Source organism: Paracoccidioides brasiliensis, assembly GCF_000150735.1.
Source record: "Paracoccidioides brasiliensis Pb18 unplaced genomic scaffold supercont2.2, whole genome shotgun sequence".
Taxonomy (NCBI): Eukaryota; Fungi; Ascomycota; class Eurotiomycetes; order Onygenales; family Ajellomycetaceae; genus Paracoccidioides; species Paracoccidioides brasiliensis.
Genome location: NW_011371359.1, coordinates 483628 through 499787, shown reverse-complemented (window position 1 = coordinate 499787; position 16160 = coordinate 483628). Strand labels below are relative to the sequence as shown.

The 16160-nt window shown below is 45.3% G+C and overlaps 6 protein-coding genes across 6 annotated transcripts; 3 read left to right on the top strand and 3 right to left on the bottom strand.

The window, feature by feature from the left end:
* Positions 1–893: 893 nt before the first annotated feature.
* PADG_11252 (uncharacterized protein) lies at positions 894–1163 on the top strand (the record flags this gene model as incomplete). Its single annotated transcript, XM_010759514.1, has 1 exon — positions 894–1163. The coding sequence occupies one exon, from the start codon at positions 894–896 to the stop codon at positions 1161–1163; it is 270 nt and encodes an 89-aa protein (XP_010757816.1).
* A 2190-nt stretch (positions 1164–3353) lies between these two features.
* On the top strand, positions 3354–4015 carry PADG_11251 (uncharacterized protein; the record flags this gene model as incomplete). The annotated part of the gene is made up of 2 exons (XM_010759513.1): positions 3354–3593; positions 3992–4015. 2 exons carry the CDS (start codon positions 3354–3356, stop codon positions 4013–4015), a joined length of 264 nt encoding a protein of 87 aa, XP_010757815.1.
* A 966-nt stretch (positions 4016–4981) lies between these two features.
* Positions 4982–5742, bottom strand: PADG_01352 (uncharacterized protein; the record flags this gene model as incomplete). The annotated part of the gene is made up of 2 exons (XM_010758572.1): positions 4982–5018; positions 5219–5742. The coding sequence occupies 2 exons, from the start codon at positions 5740–5742 to the stop codon at positions 4982–4984; spliced, it is 561 nt and encodes a 186-aa protein (XP_010756874.1).
* Positions 5743–7120: 1378 nt separating this feature from the next.
* PADG_01351 (uncharacterized protein) lies at positions 7121–9265 on the bottom strand (the record flags this gene model as incomplete). Its single annotated transcript, XM_010758571.1, has 4 exons — positions 7121–8032; positions 8106–8514; positions 8571–8683; positions 8816–9265. 4 exons carry the CDS (start codon positions 9263–9265, stop codon positions 7121–7123), a joined length of 1884 nt encoding a protein of 627 aa, XP_010756873.1.
* Positions 9266–10132: 867 nt separating this feature from the next.
* PADG_01350 (autophagy protein 5) lies at positions 10133–11275 on the top strand (the record flags this gene model as incomplete). Its single annotated transcript, XM_010759117.1, has 3 exons — positions 10133–10255; positions 10335–10818; positions 10881–11275. 3 exons carry the CDS (start codon positions 10133–10135, stop codon positions 11273–11275), a joined length of 1002 nt encoding a protein of 333 aa, XP_010757419.1.
* Positions 11276–12820: 1545 nt separating this feature from the next.
* Positions 12821–15161, bottom strand: PADG_01349 (uncharacterized protein; the record flags this gene model as incomplete). The annotated part of the gene is made up of 2 exons (XM_010759116.1): positions 12821–14986; positions 15039–15161. The coding sequence occupies 2 exons, from the start codon at positions 15159–15161 to the stop codon at positions 12821–12823; spliced, it is 2289 nt and encodes a 762-aa protein (XP_010757418.1).
* Positions 15162–16160: the final 999 nt, after the last annotated feature.

Sequence of the window (16160 nt, the reverse complement as noted above, 5' to 3'; positions counted from 1 at the left end):
AGTACCATTTCTTCCCATTCCTTGGTTTCACGTCGATATATTCAATTCTCCCACGTTCCATGTTCCTCGTTCCTGGCACAAATTGCACATATGGCCACTCAAAACACTTTTTTCGTGACAAATACAAGCTACGCTTTTCCCAATTTCCCTTTCCTGTCATCGAGGCATCGGTCCAAAAGAAAATAAAATTGCAACAAGCGCGCTGGGCGCGGGTGCGAATGAACAAAACCATCACAGGCATCTTCCTTCCAGGCAAATCGGACAAAGCATACTAGCATTTATAGATTGGGGTCGGAGCATGTTATTGTTATTGTTTTTTCTTGTTTGGTTTTCATGATTATTCAATATTATATATATATATATATATAACTTCACTATTTTATACGGAAAGGAAAGCCTTTGATTCTGCTTATTTTATTGACTCTCCTCTCTATTTATCCGTTTTCATTTGTCATATTTTTTTTCGTGTTGTTGCGAAAAGGCTACCACGCCGGATTTTCTCACGTTGTTACGGCTGTCTTAACCTGCATATTCTTCATATGTACAAGATTTCCATTCTCATAAAGGTTTCCAGTTATCATTTTTTTTCTTCTTCTATTTTCTCTTCTTTTCTTTCTATTTTTTACCCTTTTTTCCTTTCCATTCCTGGATCGTGGTTTGGCGGGGTTCGGTGGGCTCTGTTCAGCTTTTGCATTGTTCTAGATTGGTACTTGTTTTATTGCTTCGTGAAAATTGTTCTGGTTTTGACACGTATATATATTTTCATTCATAGTCTTGCATCTCACATTTGTGTTTTTTTTCCTTCTTAGTTCCTATTTCGTTGTTGACATGTTTCCTCCCAAAAAATACCCCACTTCGAGATTGCGCAATCGAAAAAGATAGATTTCCATGGAATGGAATGCAATATCTCACTTCCAGCTCCACTTAACGATGACGGCTATAACGGCAGCGACAGTTCCAACGACAGCAAATTAGACTCCAGAATAGAGTATGGAAAGCGGGGATCTAGGAAATGGGGAAGCAGAAACAGCGCTGGAAACGATGCAGACACAAGGCAAAAAGGAAAGGATGCAGGTGACATAGATCCTGGGGTGCAGGATAGGAAAATAGAACCGAAAACGATGGGGGAAAAAATAGGAGGTTTAAAATGGGACCGGGTGTGAGGAAAGGTTGTTGTTTTTCTGTTTTCATTTATTGTGGCGAAGATGGTGTTCTTTTGACCTCTGCCATTTCATTGTTCTGCTTCCTATTCCGCTCCGCTCACTTCGTGTTTTTGCCTTTTTGCGCTAATTTCCAAGATGCATTTTGTATGGGTTCATCATACTTTTGAATTGCTCTGCTTCTTCGTCTGTTTGGTTCCTTTTCACCTGTACTTTTGTTGACCTTGACGAAAGAAGAGAACCCCCTCCCCGGTCTCACCCTTACGTTTCTGTTTTCTGCTTTTACATTTTGCTGCTTCTTGTGCAAAGTTTTTATTTATATATTTATTTTATTTATTTTATATTTTTTATTTTACAAAATTGATAAAAGGGAGCGGAATACTTATATGTGTGCAAACATAGATATGTATGCCATACTTAGGTATATGTATATACCATCTGTATATAAAAAGTGAATTTAAAAAGAACAAATCTAATCAAAAAATGATTCCGTCCGTATGTTTGAAGGAAGGGTGAAGATGGGATTGTGCGTCATATTTCTGTATATTTTCAGGATTCATTATGGATTGTTATGTTGAATAGAGATAGAGAGAGGCAGCTAGCGAGCTCGTTAAATTAATGAATGTGCGTGCATCTGTATAAACAACACAGACGGGTTCGGATACTGAAGTTGTATCCGGGCAAGTAATAAACTCCAACGCCGGACAGAAGTTTTCCCGGGGTGCACGAAAGTTATCACGTGATGCAGTGCTTTCTCTCGCGGTTCCCATCCCGAAGTGCCCCGACTGAACAACGACGCAACGACGACATCATTAAAAGCAATTTATTCCCTCCCCTCCCCCCCAACCTCAATTACGATTTCTCTCTGCTAGGTTGGTGAATTGATATATTTTTCACAATGGTACGTTCTCTCTTTTCATAATTGTCCCTTTTTTAGGCCTGCACCCCCCAGCAGCGGTTCGAGTTTTTTCAAGTTTGTTTTATTATGGACGATTGTTTTGAGATCGGGATGGGCTGGCGGAGTTGCTATCGTGGATCAGGGCATTTGTTTCCTTCAAACGGAGACAAGATAAGCAAACAGAAGGGGCTCTGAATCAATCGATCTGCGGAGCTGGGAATTGGGGGTGGGGGGTTATCGCCTACAGGCTTGGGTGGATGCGGTCGCGATCATAATTGAATATTGGAAGTGCAAATCGATGATGACGACGATGATGGAAAAATATAACGGAATGCAAAGCGAACGATACTAGCAAGCTCCTCTTTGGCGTTCTGTAAATTCGACCATTGTCAATTCCAGGGTGCCATTGAGGAGCGGGCAACCGGTTTCAATTTGGCGCCGCAAAAGGAGCTGTGTGCTTGTCAATCTGGAATCTCATTCTGTTGCCGTCGTCATGATCGTCGTTGCATTAAACCCCAAGACCGATTTCTGGGATTGGAAACTGGAATTGTCTATTTTTGTTTCTCGGTGTCCTGTTGAGACATTTAATGTTTTTTGCTCTTTGCTTCGCTGTTTGGTGCTTCTGCTCTTCTTTGCTTTGTAAACTAAGGAAATTTTTTTTTTCTAACATGCGTGTTCCTTTTGGCAATAGGTATCCCCCACCCCGGCTCGCTGGGCCGCTGCATCTGCCTTTGCGTCTAGGTAAGGATGATACCCTTCTCTCCTTTCTGCTTCTTTCTAAGGGGGTGTGAATAATGGCAAGACTTCGAGGTTTCGGAGAGGTATCTTGGATATGAGAGAATTCGAAATGGACTATCCGTGAGCCTGAAGATATCGAGATTGATTAATGGCAGGAGTCGCAGCTCGTGGATAGATATCCAAAGGGAACGGGTGAATACAAGCATTATCGAATGAATCGTTGGGAAAAAGGGAAGAGAAGGGCAACCCTGCGCTTTTCCGACAGTGGCATAATGGAGGTTGAGGAGTTGCGAATCGATGGTGGTATGATAAAAGAGCGAGAGAGGGACCAATGTTCTCCCCGTTAACTTGTTTACCGGGGAGCATTCATTCCATTGATCTTTTTTATGTTGCAAATTGATTCAACCCGACCGCCCAACTAACATACGCTAACCTCGATATCTCATATAGAGCCAAGGTACAACCTCACATCGGCAACCTCTCCCTAAAAACCGCTTCCCGATAGTAGGTTCTCTCTTCCTTCATATTCCTATTATAGCTTATGCAATCCTGAGAACATGCGTTCTCGACCTGCTTGCGGACCTTTTGTCAATTTATACATTGGTATCAGAGTTTGGCAACATCGCTCACCTTTTATTGTTCAAATTAGTGGTGCAATTGCCTCAGCCTTCGGTGTTTCCACCGCGATTTTCGCTGTTTTCTTCTTTGGCGAGGTCCCCCGTGTCCGAAAGGATATCTTGATGAAGATTCCCATCATTGGTGGATACTGGGAACGAAGCATCCCTCCTGAAGATAACGTTAGTTCATCCTCCTTGAACCCTTCTCCATTATATATTTATTTGCAATATAATATCTAATTCTAAAATCAATTGAATTAAAAATGAACAGCCCTTCTGAACTATCTCGTTAAAACTCTCTAGACGTTGGGCTACGCTTTTTTTACCTTGCCCTTTTTCAGTTGGCTTTATATTCCCACACGCACGGGTGTGTCGAACGATCAGTGAGAAGGGATGAGAGAGAGAGAGGGTAGTAGCAGGCGTGTATGTATTATAGATTATCTGAAAATATGTTTCATTTTTTATCTCCGTTCTGATTTCAATAGAATTACATCCCCTTTTCTCGTCCTTTTTTAAGAAAATATAAGCCTCTGGGGAAGTTGTTACCTTGTATTTAGCCTGGTAGATAAGGTCGCTAGCGGTATTTCTCCTCAGGGGAGTAGAATAGTATTTTCTTTTCAATAGCATACATGGATAAACAAACAGATCTAAGGTTTTTTACATGTATTTTGATCAGACGTCCAAAAGAAAAAGAGTCAGAAAAGCCTCGAAGTCACTCAGAATTTTTTGTTTCCGCTTACAAAACTGAATTCAATTTAGAGTTATATATCTTTTATCTTCTCACTTAATCACAAATCTCATCCTTCATATCCAACCTACTATCTAAATTAGGGGCACTCACTCTTCCCATACCGGATATATAGGGGGAGCAATCTTGATCTTTTCTCTGCCTATAAATGCTATTACTATCTAATTCATCAACAATGTATAGCTGTCATTGCTTGTATCTGATTGCATTTTACGTCTCTTTTTAACCAACGCTTATTAGAAAAAAAAAGTTATGATAGGTTACATGATTGAGGAAATATGTCCTGTACGCTCCTTTTTATCTTTTATGAGGATGGCGGAGAAGAGAAATAAAGAGGAAAAAAGAGGAGACTAACAGAAAGATGGTGTTAAGCAAAGCTGAAAATGAAAGGTGAAAATAAAAGGAGAGGGAGCAGAAACTAACTGTCACATCCAACAAGATATATGTACATGAAGATGAACTTGTCTTTCATGAGTCATATTCCACAAAAAATTAGATATAAATAGCAAAAGAAAAACATGATCCCTGCTTAAGGGATAAGAGGGTGGTGGACAGGCACATGGGGTCTCTCATCGGTGCTCCATAAATAGGGACATCTTCCCTATCTCATATGCATTGCAAAGCTTCCCACATGGTCTATGTCGAGACTCAAGGGGAGCTGCGACCCCTCCCCACTGATCACAAACATTATTTAACATTTGAATGTGTGTTTCTCAGTGCTGCAATGCACCTCCATCTGCTGGAAGCCCCCAAAATGGACCCTTTTTAAGAGCGGAGACTTTGATGGAAACATGGATCTTGAGACGAAAAGAGTACCATATCACTCACTTGTCGACTGCAGCACGGAGTCAAAACACCTGGTGGTCGTAGCAAACCGGTAATTTCAGACCAGACACACATATACATGACCATCGCTATTCCACACTGCTTAACGTTTTCTTTCTAAAGACTGAGCTGATCTGCGCTTCCAACTCTCCCCAGATGTCGCCCTCCCTTTGTCACTAAGCCGAGAGGGTAAAAGCGCTCTTCCCCAGCGGCTGTCCGTCCACCTACATACCATTTTTCTGAGGTTAGGGCATCCCGGAAGCCTCCGCTCCCACTGCTGCTGTCGCTTCCCCGACGGTGCCTGTGATGTGATGATGGTATGGGTATGGGTAGTGGACCGGCAGATGTTGGAGTAGTGCTTGGGGAGGGACCGGAACGGGAATGCGATTGGGCGCGAGACGATGCTGTGGTGCTGTGGGTTGGTGCGTGGTGGCGGTGAGGATGGTGGGAATGCAATTGGCCCGATGCCGCCGCCGCCGCTGCTGCTGCTTGAACGGCTGCAGTCGTAGATTGGGGTGGGGGGCTTGTCGATGTGTGGCCAGTGCAGCCTGCTGCAGAGCTGGATGGAGATACCGTTTTCGTAGTTACGGTTCGTGTGTTCGAGGACGTGGATGGTGAATTCGCTGCGGAGGTAACGTGGGATTGTGAAAGAGGATTCGTGGAAGGACCTGGGGAGGGAGGCTTGGTTGATTTGTAGGCAGATTGAGCCCGAAAGGCTGCCAAAAAATTGGCAAGAAAAGGGCGGTTGGTAGACATGATGTCAACGTCGCCGACGTCGCCAACGTTGTGATGGTAAGAGACCGTTGCGTGTTGAGTGACAACGAGGCTCGAGGCTGATGTTGCCCGAATGTTCTTTTATTATTCTATCTTCGATGTCGCAGGCATCGAACAATTGCTAGAATCTAAGCGAGAAGAGTTCTCGCCGCAGAATCGACGGAGATGGCGAAGATATCAACGATATGTCATCATTTGGGTGCGATGCAACGTGTATGACATGCATAACCGGGGTTACCAGTATGTTCGTACCAAGCTCCCAACAACCAGCACCTAAAAAGGTGGAAAAAAGGACCGTCAAGATATTTGTACAGTGTTTACCCTGTTTAGCCACCCTGTTTTTTTCGTCCTCGGGGTTGTTGCGATAAAGGGATATGAGGGCAAACTTTTCGCGAAGTGCTCAATAAAGTATGAGGTTAATATTGCCTGAGAGTGGATTCGATATTCAGTAGCCAACGCGTGATATCCTAGAGGTAGGCGAGGAACGGATGCCCTTCAAACCGCCCGGGTAATACCAAACGCAATGCAGAGAGGATAGATGGAATCGTTAACCTGAAATGGAGGGGGTTGGAGTGGCTGGAGGGGTTGGTTCAGCTCCGTCTTCTCCGTTCAGGATGGCTTTTCCTCAGATGTTGGTCTGAGGCTTCTTCGAGGTTCTTTCAGCACTTCGCCAACTGGAAGGGGGCGCAGTTAAAGGCAGACAAGGCCGACGGAGCGGTCATGATGTCGATGGTTTATTGGGTGTTGGGTGGTTTCTGCGGGGAAGACGGTCAAATCCATGGGATGGCAGCGATGATGTCGGCGCGGGAAGAACTCGGAGCCGGACACTCTCGGTCTCGGAGCTGATCGGGTGGGGCTGAGCTGTCTGCAGAAGACCCACAGCAGCCAGAGTTGCCAGCCACCAGGGGTTTGGTTTGCTCTAGAACTCGATGTTCGACGGAATTATGGCCGACCGTGAATATATATATATATATATATATATATATATATATTTTCCGATCTTCGTCTGCTGTCGCGTGTCTGCTAAGTATTTGACGTGATTGAGTGTTTACAGATGGTTAAGTGAAAGGAGAGGATAACTAAATAACTAGTATAGTTGGACGTGAAAATTCATCACCATGCGCCCTTCAGAATTGGCAACTCATGAATGGGCAAAGATACAAGTCAGAAGGGAGCCAGAAGTATCCGGCAACAGCGTTTAATTAACTGAAAATCCAAAGCAGGGCGGATTATTCGTAGGTGCGCGAAAGAAAAAGCCAGAGAACAGGTGCGGGCTTGTCCATATCAGCGTAGCTAGTTAGACGCATTCACGAACAGATGTGGGCTTGCATCGAGTCAACTTTGCTATTAACTATTCTAGTTATTCTATTTCCCACGTCTGACCTAACCAGTCGGGCTCACTGTAAGTAGCCGTAGCGCACCACGGCTGGTCCTTTGCAGCGTATGAGTGGAGAGGAAGGTCATATGGCATGCGGAACCCTACCAACGTTGTATTAGATGAACGAGCTTCGTTCTCCGCTGCTTCAGGCATGTCTCTCTTAAAACAAGGCACCATCACTGCGGTTTTCACGTCTTTTGTGTTCTTATGCCCGCTTATTTCCCCCCTACTGTTATCCTTGCCCTTTTCCTTCATCAGAGGTTCATCACTATCATCTATCTCCTCGTCAACAATAAATCTGGGCCAGACTAACACGCCTATTTCATAGCTGCATATCCGAATCTCTTTCTTCACATTCGCCGCTGCGCCCCATGCTTGCAGAGATAAATTTGCAGAAGTCACCATTGCCCAGTCGATAGTGGTCATGTCTGTGTCTGAGAACCGGACGTATGTTTTTATGTGTGGCGCTGCTCTGCGGCGCCCGGCTTCTCGAATGGGCCGATGCGCTTTTTTTAGGGAAGCGCCATCTTGTACGGACTCGCTGACCTCGTTGCCTTCGAGACGTTTTCGTTTAGATGTGGCGGGGCCTCCTGCAGATTTTACACCATCATCGTTGGCGTCACCTGCCCAGCGACATAGATATGGTTGTAGGTACTGAAGTTGCTTTTGTTGAGCAGCACTTTGGAGTTTCATATGAATTGATCCGCCAGACATGTAGCCATTCAATGATCGGCGGATTTCATCTGGAGTAGGAAATATGATTGAGAATTTTGCCGGGGAATTGGACTCTGTTTTAAATAACTCCGAGGAACGGGCTGATGGTGGTGAGAGGGAGTTGAAGAGCGTTTCCTTCAGCCACTTGTCTGTCTGCCCTAACGTCGCCACTGAAGAGATCTTGTGGTTCCTGTAAATAAATAATCTCAAAAAGTATGGCATTCAGTTCTTGGTAAAGAGCAATCCTGCCTACCTGGATAACTATTTGGGGTTGCTTCTCAGTACTCTTCGTCCCCTTTTTAAAGGGAATTTGCCGTATTGTGTCTTTCAACGCAGGCCAACCCCACAGCGTGCGTCTTTTCGAATCTAGTTCGTCAATTGTCTGCCTCGAGGGAACACTGGCTATCAGCGCCGCTCGAATGGCACTGAAATCGTACTTTTCTAGTTGTTCGATTAATGCACCAGTCTTGTTATGGCCATATGTCTCAAAGTAGGCTAACAGATCCCTCTTAAACCGACTTCCGGTCCCGACGTCATTTGGAGTGGCGGAAGGATGCTCTCTTCGCTTATTAGATAACATGGGGAGCATCGGGGATCGCCAAACTGCTTGGCACATATTCGCCCAATCCCCTGCAATCATGTTCGCCGTATGAATAACAATTCTGTGGTAATTTTCAGAACTGAGGTTGAGAACTTTTTGTAGAATAAAGATACATACTGTGCTTGGTCATCATGTTTGATAATGACCATCATTTTGGAATGATGCGTACCAAAGGCCTCTGGCATATAGGCGACCATTGGTTCAACATTGGGATATCGACGGCAGCCCTCCTACATACACAAGTTAGTTTTTTGGGAACTTGAATTGACTGTATCGTCTATATCACCCAATATTGAATGAAGCCGCACCGCAATTGTGTTGGAAAAAAAAAAGAAAAAAAAGAAAAGGCAAGGCCTACTAACATCGATATGAATTCGATTGGGAGACTCCCTTTTCCAAGAACCATGTATGATTTTAACTTTGACCAAGCCTCGCACGTCTTGATCAAACTGGCTCATCAGAAAATCGACGTCAAAAATATAATTGAACTGCCAGCATTCCTTGATGAGAGGATCCCCAAGGATGTCACGCAGCTTGACTGTATCTGTGTTGTTCTCTGACGATGCAGGGAAATCACGAACCCGGGTGAGTTGGATTGGAGACGGAATACCGTTTGGTATAACAGGAGACTTTTGCCGTGCTATCTTTGCATTGGACGAGCACGACTGTTTTGGAGGGGATCGTATAGGGGGGGTGATTGATCTGTTTAGAGACACCAATGCGCTAGCGCCTCCTGAGGGGGTATCATAGACCACCTCCGATGTTTCATGGGAACCTTTACGCCTTTTTAAAGGTCGTTCCTTGTCTGCCATAGTTGTATAGCCCTGAAGTGAGGTTAAGAGGACCTGCCGAGGAAAGAAATCAATCACAGCCGTGATTCTGGGCGTGGAGAATAATAATCTTGAGTGTAAATTGACCATAGAACATTTAGTGCTGTGGATTGTGGAACGCCTCCACCTGCAAGTTGGGATCAAAAAGCAGGCTGTCAATATGACAACACTCAAAGATATGAAATTTGTGCCTATATCATTTGGTTTCTGTGATGACGTTGCACGGCAGTCGTCTCCGTTTTGAGTGATGCCTCCAGGTATTCGAGACAGTCTCCAGATTAGATTTCGAGGCAATTTTGAAGATAAAAAGATACATACAATCTCTATATCCACAGGTGACCCTGACAGAATTCCGAACAAGTAATTAGAATATGTTGATATTTATAACTTCTGATGCATCCGGTGTCGGTGACTACAGCGATATCCACAGACGTTGTGGTCACGTGTGATTATCATAAGTAATCATCCATTGCGAGAAATCCACAACGTCAAAGCAGCGCTTTCATCTACATCATCTTTCGGTCTATTTTTAAATACTGCTGGTGCAGGAGGAGCAGATACATCCGACGTTAAACCAACTGAAATTTACGTTTTCCAGACTTTATCTTGCTGGTAGCCTGCAGTTCCCCTGGATAGTAGAGATCAGATATTGAGTTGCACTTGGGGGTGTTGTACAGCGGGGCTTCTGTACTAATTGCCCATCACCAAGTCTATGTGAGGAATAGCAAATGTTTATGTTTGAACAATATTGGCGAGCTTGGGGATTGCTGACTCGAAGATATACTCATTAGGCCTTCCCCATGATGAATATTGCGTTGCCAAAGTTTCATAGGCAAGATCGCGCGAGTCATGGGAAGCCCAACACCATCCCCAAACGCTATCCAGCGAAGAGTATGGGATGGCCGTATTCCACTTGAGATAACACTTTCTCCATCTGAATGCAGGACATATGACAAAGCTGACCCGTACCTTGTACATTAAAGTTCTTGCCTTAATCTAGCGCTTTTCTTCTGTTTTCTCTGCATCTATCTGACCCAAAATCATCCGATAGATATGTTATCCTCGAGTATCATATTTGCCGTTTCTCCTTCCAAGGCTACATGCATTTTTTACTTCCTGGTTGATTGATATCGAAACCCAACCTCATCAAGGCTGGTTTTCTTTCGAAGGGGTGCCCCTGAAATGGCACTACCCCCTTGGGCTCTTGTATGATTTATACTCCGGAGCAGATCCAGTGACTTCCAAATCCAGTGTTGGGGAAGACGTTTCGCATGCTGCATCTCCAGGAGAGGAAGACGATTCCGACCCCCACAGTGAACATGAACACCGGAAACCAATTCCTTGGCGGTTGCAGGTTCATTTCAGCGACTGGCCAGATCAGGAGCTTGTTCGCCTCGATGCTGACGGAAGAGTTATCCATGATGCATTCATTAATAGCGTCAAGGAAGCTGATTTCGTTCGGAATGGAACCGCGAAAGGTATCATGACATTGTCGAAAGAAGATTCATCGGGACTGTGGCAAGCTGTCCAAGACCGTGCGTATATAGCCGCCTTCATTACAAGCGGTTAAAAATAGGTGCATTAACAAAGAGGATAGATGACTTCACGAACTTCCAACGCATTTCGAACATCCTCATCCCCAGCCCACCCAACCAATTTCGAAACATCCCCCTGAGAATTTTCCTGCCGTCCCCACCGAACTCCGCCACCCCTTCTCTTAAAGTAATACAGTCTCTATTTCCACCAACGATTCAACCCTCAACTAGTCAGGGTGGGGCTCCTGGACGACCTACCCAGTCGCAGCCACAAACTGTTGGATCAAGTCTGAATTCCCTACTCCCGAGTCTCTTCCCTAGCAAACGGATTCCGGTCCTAGCCAAACCTGTCCTCCAAGGAGCCGTGGTTCCTTTGATTGCAACACTTGAAGAAGTGGTGCGTGTGGCGGGGTATGCAGATGGGTGGTTAGCCATTGTAGTTACCATGGTTGGATGAAGCAAGCACGGTAAATGACGGGGATAGCGGTAATGTGTGCTGTACTTGCTCCCGGCAGGGTTCTGGTTGACAGAAGAGCTTTTCTAGAAATCCTTGCATCCCGTTCTGAGTTTATTCCAATGAGAAAGATAAAGGAGACTGGTGCTGCCAATGCACATTTTCCGCAGAAGAGTGAATGATAATTACTGAATAAGGTGTTTTGGTTTATCCCTATCGAAAATAGATGATAATTGCATACCAACTGCCGTTTCATTTCATTTCCTTTTTTTTTCAGTGAAATTCTGGATAGCTGTACTAATTCGACAAAGTAGTGGTAGGAATGAAGTTTCGCAGCTTCGCGTGATGAGATAGATACGTGCAATATCATTACACTCTCACTTCAACTGGAGAGATTTGGACATGCACTCGAATGGTTCTCTGGATAAAACTTTTGTGCTATTTCCCATATTGGGAATTTCGTTACAAGTTCAGCCACTTTCATAATTTAGATCGCCGATAGAGACCAAATATCTGATATCACCGTGACACTGGTTCGCAACCTGCCTGTTTCAACCCCAAGAGAGCTGACAATCGACAGACACCGATGACAAAAAGCGCAAAAAGCCATGGTTTCGCATATCATCCACCGTAACTGTGCCAGCGCCTTAAAAGAACAGCCATGGCGACGCGTGTACAGATGAGACATACCGTTGTCCGTTCAACTTAAAACAGAATGAGTGAAAGTCTAACTGCTGGAGGACATGCCAACCATGGTATTCTTTAGAGTCGTTAACAGCTTTTGATCATTTCAACGGATCTGATAATTGGTTCGGCGTGCCAGGAGCTTAACGAGGTGGCATGAGCGCATCATGAAGCTGTCTCTACTGGAATCTACCATTAAATGCGGTTGAAAAATTTTGGCGCTCACAAGTTAAATCGATTTCTGGAGTTTCATTTATAATCAGCAGTCTCGTTACTGGAAGGCTACAAAAACCCATTGGGGAATTCGTCTCTCTTGTTCGTTACGAGCCTGAGATGATAAAAGAACACGAGTGAAAAGATTGTCCTTAGTTACTGGCTGCATTCATCATTCACTTTTTTTTTCATTCTGTACTAATTGTGCTAATCAAGTTAACTACCTAGATATCATCGCATGAGTACTCAGAAAACAGAAGGTGATATATGAAGGGCTGTAAACAAAGGGGGGGATATATAGATGGGTGTGCAAAGTTGAAAGAGTAGCCGCCCAGAATCGTAAAGACGAACACAGCAGGAAAATATCCCTGTTTGTATACGATATCGGTTTGGTTATCACGTAACTGCTCCTTGTAGAAATGAAAATAAAAGTATGAGGAAGGAAAAAAGAAACTCAATAAGAGTGGTAAAGGACATGGGTATCAACTTGTTAACAAAGGGTATTCACACAAACATTAAAATAAAATGCTCGCTATAGTGTTCAAAATCAAGGGGGAGGAAGAAAATGAGGAAAAAAAAAGGAACCAAGAAGAGGGGAGGAGAAGACAACGAAGAGGAAAAAGATGCATAACAATCATTGCTGGGATTTGTCTAGATGACATTTCTTCCATTAACTGTGAGTTCAACACCCTCCTCTCTGCCCTTCTTCAGTGCCTTGGCTAACATCAGCTCCCGCATCCAATTAATCCGTTCATCCCGAGACTTCACTGCGAAATGATGGCTTTTGCCTGGACCTGTGAAGAGGGGTTTCCGCTCTCCGTTGTTATTAGCGGGAATGAGCGAAAATGAAAATGCAGTCTCATCAGAGCTCATTGATATATTGGCAGCTTTCCGGAGGACGGAGCGTTTGAATGCGGCTGTGAGTTTCGAGTTCGATGCCAAAGACGAGCAGGCAACGGCGTAGTCATCGACATCGATGAACTCAAGAGCCCGAGAATGGCGCTGTGTATCGTTCTTCTCCTTGTGCATAGCGAGGACGGTGCCGCGGAGGGTAAAGTGGGCGTCCTGCCACTCATGTCGAAGGAGACGTGTTGTTTTCCTCTTCTTCATCCATCCGCTGTGGGTAACGTCTGGGTCGGAGTGATGTGATTTGGCCGAGGGAGAAATTCCAGAGACATGGGGGGGCTTATGACGGGGTCCTGTTGTAAATTTTGGACGAGGAGTGGTCGGGAGATCAAAGAGGGTATCAATCTGCTGCACTGCAGGGAACTCGTCGACCCGAGCCATTGTGACAAAGGAAGGGCGTCGTCGGTGACTCTCGGGTTTGGTTGATAATGAACGTGACACTGGTTCAACCCGTGAGTGCAAAGTTTTGCCGTAAACCATATTAGGCGGGACCGATTGCGATACTTCACGGTCTAGTGGTTCAACAGGGAACGCAGTAGTAGGAACATCCATTTCCGAAAATGGCGTATTAGTTTGGCGAAACATATCGATTGGATATTGGTAAGGGTTGTATTCCTGAGTGGCGGTGGCAGAGCCTGTTTGCCTTGATCCCATTGAAGGGGTGATGGTGCGTTGGCCGCCCGAAAGTATACCATCGGAATAGTGATCCCTTGGTATCAGGAGTTTTGGAAGATTGCGAAGGTTGTTGGCCATATGGAGAGCGGGTTGAGAAGATTCGGGTGGGGAGAGAGGAGGAAACATTTCCATCGGTGGACTGTTGATGTGCTGAAAGTTAAGGAATTGTCGAACATTTTCTTGAGGATCTCTAGGTTTCACCCCGTTGAGATTTTCAGCATTAAGTTGGAACTCGGGAGGACTGGGTCCGAGAACATCAGATGAAGCCACGACGGAGGGAGCTGCATCGGATTTGGGCCGCACGACACTTCCAGTGACTGATCTATATGCGGTATTGGGGATAATAGTGCCATCGACCGTGCTGAACTGGTTTGGGAACTCAGTTGCCATGCGTGCAAGTTTCCGTTGCTGTTTTTGGAATCTTGCGCAGTTTTCTCCCTTTGAGCATGTATGTAGTTTGGGCAGGAGTTGTTCGATAGCCACGATGGAAACCGACTCTGCCGGAGAGATCACATCGCCTTCCGCAAAAACACGATTAGAGTGGCCCCGTCGACGAGATAAGCCGCGTGTTGAAGTCTCACATTCATTCGAAAAGCATTCCGTGCTGGTGTCTCTCGTCGTGGGGGGACTCCTGCTGACCCTGCGAGAAGAGAGACTCTGATCGGAAGTGTCCTGAAGAGGATTCGTTGATTCATCTCGGAAGCTTTGGATCATATTCATCAACCGATGGCGTTTACCGAATGAGCTGATATCAAGCTCCTTCAAATCGTCCATCTGGAGATCGAGGAGGACAGCGCCTGAGATATCATTCCGGATGAATCGTTCAACTATGGCATCCTCAAATCCAGATTCGTACATCCATTCTGCAACTTGCATTGGGTTCCATGACATAACTTCATCTACTCCGAATTGGGGAGATATGTTCGGCACACTTGATGGTCTGGGTCGTTCTGAGTACGGGGGGTGCTCTGGCGATGCTGCTATGCTGGCTCTTTTGATCGACTTTGCCGCCTGTATGTCCTGTGATGACAGAGGAGAGAGCGAGAAGTATAATTCTAAATCATCAGATCTTTCGAGAAACGTTGAATCTAACGAGGCTCGAAATAGATGGGGTCCAGTTGGCCCTTCGACCGGTTTGCTTTTACCAAACTGAAAGTTGAACGTTCCATGATCCGACTCGTTGGGGGTGGGAGCTTCATCCTCAGTTGACAGCGTTGTAGCACTGTCGTTGCCAAACTGCACCTTCATTAGATATTTGATTCAATCCATGCATGAAGTTTTCGCTTACCGATTCAACACTTCGGCGTGGAGAGTCTACTGGAGAATACTCCGCTTCATAATCGGTGTCAAAGATCTCAGTCGCTTCTGACAACGGTCGGGAATTGTATGATCGCGTGGAGAGGAATGACATATGGTTCGACCTCGGTTTCTGCAATATCTGTACTCCTCCTAATGACTGCCTTGGTTGATATAAGATCGGAGCGTCCTGTGGGATGGCATATTAACAGAGGAAACCAGGAGAAACACCGTTGAACAGAGGATAAGATTCTTACCATGACTGGAAACAAGAAATAATATAGAGCCTGCGTGGAAAGATAAGCCAGTTATAAGAAGCAACACAGAAAGAATGATATTCAACAAGGAAATTCAAGGAAAATAGACCGTCGCCGGTTCTACGATTTTTCTAATAATTCAGAGAAGGACCGCTATCAAAGCACATCCTCGTCTTAAGCGATGATACATACAATCAAACAAAAGAAAGAAATGGGCATCGGGTAAGGAGAACTGACGAAATCACATCAAGCGGGAAAGTTCCCAAGGAAGCCTGGGTGGTGGGGTGGGCACTTGGAGATATATGTAGACGGGTTGCCAGGAGTCAGGTTGTAAAATATGTTTGTGTGAATGGGGGAGGGCGGTTTTGGGAATGGCTGGTATACATGTACATCCAGAGACACAACGATTATGTCCGGGGCAAGCAATGGCGACGTACTCTCCAAATACTCAGCAGCATACTTAACACACTCTCATTATCCCTCCCATGCCCTCCAGATATGCATGGTTCGACTGGAGGGGGGAATAGCGGCAAGCGAGTGGGAGAGTGAGTTCACCCAACATCACTAGTATCGGCCCATCACTGTGAAAAAGCCACTCTCGACTCTTACAGGCTGCAGTCACCTCCGGCCGGAACAAGGGTAGACATTAGCTGCGTATTTCCGAAGGGGGGAACGAGAATGCGCACCATACCCAACCCCCCTCTGGAACGCATGCTGCAATAGGTGATGAAGAGTTAAGAATAGAAACTCCCGCCAATGAACACTAGAGTCTTTAGCGACCGCAAGGGAATGACCGGTCTGATGAGACCAGATTCTCCAATCATAGGCCTCCACCAGATCGATGCTCACCGCTCACT